This window comes from Nicotiana attenuata, unplaced genomic scaffold (assembly GCF_001879085.1).
Source record: "Nicotiana attenuata strain UT unplaced genomic scaffold, NIATTr2, whole genome shotgun sequence".
In the NCBI taxonomy this organism is placed as follows: Eukaryota; Viridiplantae; Streptophyta; class Magnoliopsida; order Solanales; family Solanaceae; genus Nicotiana; species Nicotiana attenuata.
The window spans coordinates 135,744-144,838 of NW_017670943.1; the positions used below are offsets into that span (position 1 = coordinate 135,744).

General features: G+C 39.0%; 1 protein-coding gene across 1 annotated transcript; it reads right to left on the reverse strand.

Annotated features, from left to right (window-relative positions):
• Positions 1-2,023: 2,023 nt before the first annotated feature.
• On the reverse strand, positions 2,024-3,225 carry LOC109244671. The gene is made up of 5 exons (XM_019411803.1): positions 3,150-3,225; positions 2,805-2,959; positions 2,403-2,761; positions 2,279-2,291; positions 2,024-2,227 (listed from the first exon to the last, which is right to left on the reverse strand). Exons 1-5 carry the CDS (start codon positions 3,223-3,225, stop codon positions 2,024-2,026), a joined length of 807 nt encoding a protein of 268 aa, XP_019267348.1.
• Between the last annotated feature and the right edge of the window lie 5,870 nt (positions 3,226-9,095).

Genomic DNA, 9,095 nt, shown 5'->3' on the forward strand with positions numbered 1-9,095 from the left:
TAGATTCCCGGTAGATCCCCCTGCACATTTACTTTGGGACTGCGGGTTAGATTCCCGATAGATCCCCCTGCACCTTGATAGTTGGACAACGGGACGGTATCCCGGGAGATCCTTCGGATATACTCATATAATGGACTACGGGACGGTATCCCGGGAGCTCCTTGGACAGTTGATCAAATGAACTATAGGACGGTATCCTGGGAGATCCTCGTTGTTGGTATTGGTATTGAGCTATTTACTCTGTGTTGTCTTATTCTCTGAGTGTTAATTGTTGCCTTGTATAAACTGTCTTACTTCATAGCTGTACTCATTACTTCCGTTTATTTCATGCTGTTGCAAGATATATTATTATGCTTATTCTCAGTAGGGCCCTGACCTTCCTCGCCACTACCCAACCAAGGTTAGGCTTGGCACTTACTGAGTACCGCTGTGGTGTACTCATGCCCCTTCTGCGCATGTTTTTCATGTGCAGATCCAGGTACTTCATCCCAGGCGTATCACTCTCGAGGCGGAGAGACCTAGCAGAGACTTCGAGGTACATCTGCCGCGTCCGCAGACCAGGAGTCTCTATCTTATTCTAGCTTTAGCAGTTAGCTTTTCCTCTCATACTGTTGTTTTAGACATTCTGGTGTTAGAGCAGTGTATTACCTTTCGTTAGCTTGTGTTCCCGTGAGTTTCCGGGTTTTGGGATGATATTGTAGACTTCCGCATTATTTGGTTGTATATGCCGAGCGGCCTTTATATGCAGTTACCCTTCTAGTTTGTTTAGTTTAATTAATTATTTCCGCAAGTTATGTTATTTCCGCATTGTTAGGCTTACCTAGTCGTAGGGACTAGGTGCCACATGTTCTCGGAGGGCGAACTGGGGTCGTGACAATGGTAGGTTAATCTCAATTGTTTTACTATTTTACTATTAGTGTACCTATTTACAGTAACGTACAGAGAATCTGTTCTTTTTTTAATTACAATGATTGTGGTGCTTTTGTTGCTGGCTTTCCTGAGAATTTCATCCTTGGTAAGGAAATTCGAGAAGATAATTTTGACATTGAGACACTTCGCACCAGGTGTGGATCTCTGTTGTGGGATTATGGAAGGAAAAAATAGCAGTCCGATGCAATTAGTGGTGATGAAATCACAGGGAGACTTTTCAGGAAGAGGAAGAGGGGATGACCGAGAAAGTAGTTCTGTTTTTTCCATTTTAATGTAATTTTGCTATGTATCAGGAGTTGTTGCCTAGTTTTGTCTAAGTACTATTCTGCTACTTGTGAGATAACCTTAAAGGATATTATTGATGTTTTTATTTTTGTGTAATTTGTGTTCATTACACATTGTGGCTGTGAATGAATTACATTTTAATGAATATGTCAGTTGCTTTTGTCCTTTAACAAAGTATGTATTTTCATTATGGTTGTAGTTTTGTTAATGTTGCAGGGTTTATACATATGTATACATACATAGTTATACAATTTTATACAAACTTATACTCTCATTTATACATCTGTATACATATAATACCATTGATTGTTTGCGGTTCTGTTTTGCATTTGTACAATCTATCAATATATTTAGCACCATTAAAAACAACAACACACTATTATTGGATAATCAAAACATGTATAATGAAACATATTTAACATAATTGCAATATATAGTGTAAATTGTAATTCTTTATTGACATTTGTAACTCAATTGCTTGTGAAACTTAACTACTCAACATTTGTAACTCTGTTGTTTGTGAAACTTAACTACTCAACATGACAAAATATGTAATAGGAAGTGTTATGTTTCCAATTATTTATTTTGGTCGATTCCTATATGTTTTTCTATTGTGACCACTTTGTCCACACACAGAACATGAAAACGCTCTCTTAGACTCCTTCTCTAAAGCAGGTTTGAGTCTTTCCTTTCTTGGCCTTCCTGCATTCGTTCTCCCTTTAGGTGGTAGGACCACATCTTCCAGTACCTCTGTTGGGATTACTCATAAACTCTCATCTGGTATCGGATTCACTGATAATTCATAAGTTCAAAGGAGGTTATCCTTCTTGTAGTAAAAAGAGTAATACTGGCCAGGCTTTAGCTGCTGGTTCTTCAAAACCGCCCAAGCATGCGGACATGGAAGTTCATCCATTTGAAATTTTCCGCAACTGCATGTTCCCTCTTCAAGGCACACTATGTTTCGCCTAACCCCTTCAAGCACAGTATATAGCTGCTCCGTAGTAGGCCTCACCTGCAAAAGTTTTTAAAAAAAAACGTTAAAGCACATTATACATTATTATACAGAGTTATACATCCTTATACAAGCAGTAAAATGCAAGTCACTAGTGCAAAGCATCATTATATTTGATTCGTTTTACTGTCATTTGCTCCGATGCAATCAGATTTCCCGAAGGAGTTTTTCGTACTTTTCGCCAAGCTCTGTAGATGTCTCCATTGCACTTTTTCTGTTTTTGTTGTTCCACTGTTGTAGAAAATTTGTCATGTACTCCAGCAATCGCATTACTGGTAACTCTCTAGCATCTTTGTTTGCTGCATTAATTGACTCTGCAATATTGGAAGCCATTACCATCGACCTTTTCACGTTGGAGTATGCCCTAGACCACCTTTTGTAGCCAATTTCGAACAAGTAAGGTTGCACCCTCGGATCAATTTTGCACATCTCTGTCATATGGTAGTCAAACTTCTCTATCGTGTAAGCTCTAGCCAAAGCAAAGAAGATATCCTTCAATTGTTTGTGATATTTCCGGAATATGCGCTTGACATTCTGCCACAAGCATGCAAATACAATGTGGTACTTCTGGGTACACAGCTTTTGTGGCATTGAAGATGCTTTCGTTTCTATCTGAAACTATACACATCCCTTCCGTAACACCAAAAGTACCCTTTATCTGGACGAAGAACCACTCCCAAGATTTGTTATTCTCTGAATCTACAATTGCATATGCAAGTGGAAGGATTTTTCCTGTTTATACAAAAAAGATATTAGGATTCAGACAATTATAAAAATCTTATACACAGTTATATACGATTATACAACTTTATACATACTGAAAATTTTATAAAAACAGTAGCTGTGAAATCCTATACACTTTTATACATGAAACTACAACATTATACAAACTGCAGAAACAAGGTAGATGCTGTCAACTCACCAGCTTCATCCTGTGTGCAAGCAGTCAATATGGTACCCTTATATGCTGCTTTAAGGAAAATTCCGTCAACAACCATTATCGGTCTACAATGCTCCAACCCTTGGTAGATGCATATAGCGAAACATATGCATAAAGAAAGCATCCATCTTCTGATTTGTGCAACTTTGTAACCGTTCCTGGATTTGTATGCTCCAACGTATACAAATACCTCGACAACTCCTTATATGAATCGCTTGGATTCCCTCTTATCATTGCCATTTCTATCTCTTTAGCTCTCCATACTTTCGTGTAGCTCACTTCAATCCCGTGTTGCTTTTGTATGTCCTTTATTATATCATTTGCGGTGTAAATTTTTTTTGGATTAACATACTTGTCTTTGACTATACTAGCAATTACACCCAAAGTAGATTGATGTTGTGTTAAGTATCTTTCACCATAGCCGCATGTGATTATTATTGTGACTTCTCACCTTCAATATGTTTGCCTTGTAAACGGCAGAAGATTTGAAACTCCAAGCATAATTGTCATCCACACACATAAGGTGATACCTAGGATTAAAGATCATTCAACTTCTAAATACACTTGTATACAAAAACATAATTAGATATATACTTTTAATACCTATATACAAATATATACTACTTTATACATATTTATACATATATATAACAGAATATACAACCATTGCCATACCTTGTTGCGCTTGATCTCTTCACCTTGAATTGGTACCTCTCGCGTACAACCAAGTTCTTCATCACACTGACAACTGTCTCTTTATCCTTGTAAACTTGATCCTCCTCAACAAATTCATTCAACATATCATCTATTATACCTGTGTTTTCACTAAATTTCGTGTTTTCAACAAATTCGATATCAGGCATAATCTCAGTGTTATCAATTGTGGATACATCTATACAATTGGAACTTGTAGCAACCAAACAACTGGAACTTGTACCAACCAAACAACTGGTACTTGTACCAACCAAACGATTATCATAAATCTCTTTCACCGTCATATACAACGGGTATTCAGTGAAATTCAAGTTTTTCTTCTTTAATTCGATATACGCCTTAACACCCGTATCATTGTAAATCAGGATCGGTGGCAAACCATCCTTTGGGAGAAAGTTAATCTCCAATGTGTTTAACTCACAATCGATTCTAATCTGTTCCGAAATAGGTGCATCTAAATTGTTGTAGTTGAATGTCGACTCGATTATTGTCGCGCCCCCTTTTTCCTCCGCGAAAATCGGGTTTGTGACATTTGGGAAGACAACTCGTTCCCTTTTTTGGGAATTGGGTTTAAAGGAATTGAAGAGTCGCCACCTAATGATTTAAGTGCATTAGGACACTAAGAAGGGTTTTACCTAAGTCGAGTCACCTAGGAAATCAGTAAAAGATGGAAAGAAATCAATCAAGCTATATTCAGAAAGAAGTTTACACTAGTTGCAAATTTGAAAACCATTTAGAGGAAAATTCATCATATATAAGGAGCATGTGAGCGTGAAAGAGGACTGTAGTGTAAATTAGTAGAAAAAATCCAGTGTAGAAGAGTTTAGCAAAAGCTCAGCATTGTATGAAAACAAATGTCCAAACTCAGTTTAGACACACAAAGTCAGTCTGAAAGAATTAGGGGATTCGAAATAAAATTCTAGTTCAAAAAAAACAAACCATAAAGCAAAGATGAGAGGGCAGGCGATTGAATCATGTTCAAAAGTTTCAGAAAAGGACGGGATTCTTCAACAACAGAACTTATGAAGAATATGATAGCAAAGTAACATGCAATCACAGCAGAAAGATTCAAAGAACATAATGACAAATACTGATACGAACAATAGAAAAAGCATGCTTAGAAGAAACTTAAACATGGCTCAGTAGAAGGCAAACAGAGAAACTTAAAAACTTAGCAGGAAGATAGAAGAACACAAGAACACCGGAAAAGTATAACAAAAAAGTATATAGGAAAACACAGTAAGATAAACATATAAGAACATGGTAAAAATACAGTAGAGAAGTCTACGAGACCATAGTATAGGAAATTACAGTAAGAGAAGCATACAAGAGATGATACAAGAACACAGCGGAGGCAAACACACGAATAACAAAGAAGAAAAAAACACTTAAACACTTTCTAGAAAACCCTAAATCGGAAAAGAAAGGTTTTGAAAGTGATTTTCGAAAGAAAAGTTAGGAAAATCGTTTGAAAACTCAAGTAGAGCATAGATACACAACAGATCTAAAAAGAATCGGAGAAAAATCTCGAAGGGTCAGGGTTTCAGAAGAACCCTAGAATGAGAATGGCTTTGAAAAGGTCATTGACCTGAGTCGGAGAGGTCAGAACCAGGCTCAAAATACCATGGTACGCCGGAGCAAGGCCGGCGATGACTCTGGAACCTTGAATCGGCAAAAGTCTGAGCGCAAACCTTTGAGGTCTGGCCTCAATTCTTCAGGTATCCGGTGTGTAAGAGCAAGGGGAGGTGAGCATAAGACTCCCACGGCCTGAGAAGCCATGGATTCCGGTGGGTTTCACGGTGGAAGACGATGAGAGGCGGCTAGGGTTAGGGAAGGTTCGAGAGTGTTTGAGAGAGGGGAGGGTTTCAGGGGTGGCAAATAATTGAAAATGAAATAGGGTTGGGGGGTTTGGTAAATTAAAAAATGAAAGATGGAGTGTGAGCCGTTGATCTAACAGATTAACGGCTGGATTAAAAAAAATAGGTCTGGGCGGGTTTTTTAATTGGGTCAGGGGCGGGTAGTTTAGGGATTGGGTCGGGTAATTTTGGGGTTCATATTGGGTTAATTGGGGGGTTTGATTTGGGCTATAGTTGAAATGAAATAGGGATAGTATTTAAATAACCACTTTTCCCCTTTTTATTTTATAAAAAATAGTAAATGCTTTTTGAAAACAATTTAAAGGTGCTAAATTAATTAATAATATATATAAATATTAAATTAAAAATACTGGAATCAAATTGGTAATTATAAACGCAATTAATTCTTAAAATAGGCTAATCTTGCAATTATATGCAATTTAACTTTTAAAAATACTAAATAAATTTATAAAAATGTGTAAAAATTACCTTAGCTATATTTTGGGATAAATATGAGAATAAAATAAATTAATCACCAAAATGATAATTTGAGGAATAATTATTGGTTTTTGTATTGCTAAAATAGTGCAATAAATTAATTTAAAAATCTTTTTAAAAAATTAGAAAAAATACTAAAATATTTGGACACACTTATATATGCAGACATATGTTATTTTGAAAGTATTTTGCATAAAAAAATATACAGGGAAAAATTGGGTATCAACAGCTGCCCCTCTTTACCCGGGAAGGATGAAAGAGTTGTCGGGTAAAGACATGATGACCAATTTTGACCGAACGAAATATTGTGAAGAAAATCTGGCCGTGCCCCAGCTTTTGAGCTGCCTACATATCCCTGGTTTTTACAGGAATCAGGCAGTATGTAGTTCAGGATCCGTAGGCGGAGTATCCCGATGGAGACCTTTCAAGAAAGGATGCAATATTCAAGTCGGGATGAATGGTCAAGGTTTAGTAGGGCAGCGGGAACTGGAGCAGGATCGCTCCTGCTGAGACGGCCGTTGCTCGCCGGTTTACCTGCAAATAAACTATACAAGCAATATTGCGCATAAATTTAAACGTGATGCAAGTTCCCGTTGGACCATGAATGTTGTCTTTGGACGGTTAGGATGACGTCTTTAGACCATGATGTCCTGGGCCATGAAGCGTGTAATAAAGGATTCGCAGGCTATGAAATGATGCTCTCGGGCTATGATAATGATGCCTCCGAACTATGATGCCTTTGAATAATGATATGCAAGAGATTAAAAGGGGTCCTCATGCCATGGCATGACGTTCTCGGGCTATGAAAATGGTGCCTCCGAACAATGACGCCTTTGGACAGTTTGGCGATCTTTCAGCCCATGAGATGCAGTAGGTGGCGATCTTTCAGCCGATGCAAGATGTAAGGGCGGCGATCTTTCAGCCATGCAGAAGTAAATAAGGTGGCGATCTTTCAGCCATGCAAAATGTAAAGGTGGCGATCTTTCAGCCATGCAAAATGTAAATAAGGTGGCGATCTTTCAGCCATGCAGAAATGCAAAGGTGTCGATCTTTCAGCCATGCATAATGCAAAGGTGGCGATCTTTCAGACATGCAGAATGCAAAAGTGGCGATCTTTCAACCATGCAAAAATGTAAAGGTGGCGATCTTTCAGCCATGCAAAATGTAAATAAAAGTGATGATATTTCAGCCATGCAGATGGAGGTAGAGCTTAACCTCGGAAGGCAGAATGGTAGCCTTATGCAACGCAGGAAATGCAGATGGAGGTAGAGCTTAACCTCGGAAGGCAGAATGGTAGCCTTATGCAATGCAGGAAATGCAGATGGAGGTCTTAACCTCGGAAGGTAGAATGGTAGCCTTATGCAATGCAGAAATGCAGATGGAGACAATGCTTAGTCTCGGAAGGCAGAATGGTAGCCTTATGCAATGCAGGAAATGCAGATGGAGATAGTGCTTAGTCTCGGAAGGCAGAATGGTAGCCTTAGGCAAGAGATAAAAGGTGAATAGTAATTAAATTTTCTTAGCTGATTGCCGATAGCTGATTGTGATATTGTGGCTGCTGGGGACATTGTGTGCGGATAGCAACTGTGAATAGGTGAGACGGTTCTGAGAGTTGTATCCTTGAACAGTATGAGCGTATAATATATGATTTTGCGACTTGGGTGCCTGCATCCAAAGAAAAATCATGAGTTTTGTAAAGGGGAAAGGTTAGTTCGTATCCCCGATGACTTTGCTGGCCTGCTTGGCGCTGATCTGATGACATGGTATGTATCATAGGGGTAGCGTTGCTGAACAAAGCGACTTCGATAATAAACATGCATGAGTTTGTTAAAGATATGACATAAGTATATATTTAAGAAATAGTTTTTAGATGAACCGACGACTGTGACGTGGTTCAGGACATTGCAACCTCTCTTGCTTCGGGATTTTGAGGGTCCTCCTCAAAATTGTGCCCCAGTTTAATGGGTTGCTGCTTCTGACGGTTGCTTGCGATGACTGGATGAAGTTACTTCGGAATTTTGAGGGTCCTCCTCAAAATTCTGACCCAGTTTCCAATTGCGGGGGGAAATGAAAATTTTATTGAATTGTGACCGAACCCATAAGGCTGCCTACGTATCCCCTCTTATACGGGAATCAGGTCAAACGTAGTTCAAAATACATCATATAGCACAAAGATTACACATAATAGCGCTTGACTGCATCCGAATTAATCGGTTTCGGCCAAACTTCTCCGTCCATTTCTGCAAGTATAAGGGCTCCTCGTGGTAGAACCCGGTGAACCATGTATGGACCTTGCTAGTTGGGAGAGAATTTCCCTTTGGCCTCATCTTGATGCGGGAAGATTTTCTTTAATACCAGCTATCCCGGTGTGAACTGTCTCGGCTTGACTCTCTTGTTGAAGGCTCTGGACATTCTGTTCTGATAAAGCTGACCATGGCAAACTGCATTCATTCTTTTTCCATCTATAAGAGCTAGCTGTTCGTAACGACTCTTCTCCCATTCTGCATCGTCGAGCTCAGCTTCTTGTATAATCCTTAAGGAAGGAGTTTCTACTTCGGCGGGAATAACTGCCTCTGTACCGTAAACCAGCATATAGGGAGTTACCCCGATTGATGTGCGGATTGTGGCGTGATACCCCAATAAAGCAAATGATAGCTTCTCATGCCACTGCTTATGCTTCTCTACCATTTTCCTCAGTATCTTCTTAATGTCTTGTAGGCTGTAGAATTCTTGTGTTTGATCTTGAAGGTTTCACACAGGGCCTTCATCAGGTCACTGTTGAGGTTGGAGCCATTATCAGTAATGATTGACTCTGGAATCCCGAATCGACAAACGATGCGGTTGCGGACAAAGTCTGCCA

Coding starts and splice junctions, on each gene's coding strand:
- LOC109244671 (XM_019411803.1), bottom strand. CDS start 3,225: ATGGTTGTTGACGGAATTTTCCTTAAAGCAGCATATAAGGGTACCATA. Junction 2,960..3,149: donor TTGCACACAGGATGAAGCTG/GTGAGTTGACAG, acceptor TTGTATAAACAG/GAAAAATCCTTCCACTTGCA. Junction 2,762..2,804: donor TCTTCAATGCCACAAAAGCT/GTGTACCCAGAA, acceptor TGCTTGTGGCAG/AATGTCAAGCGCATATTCCG.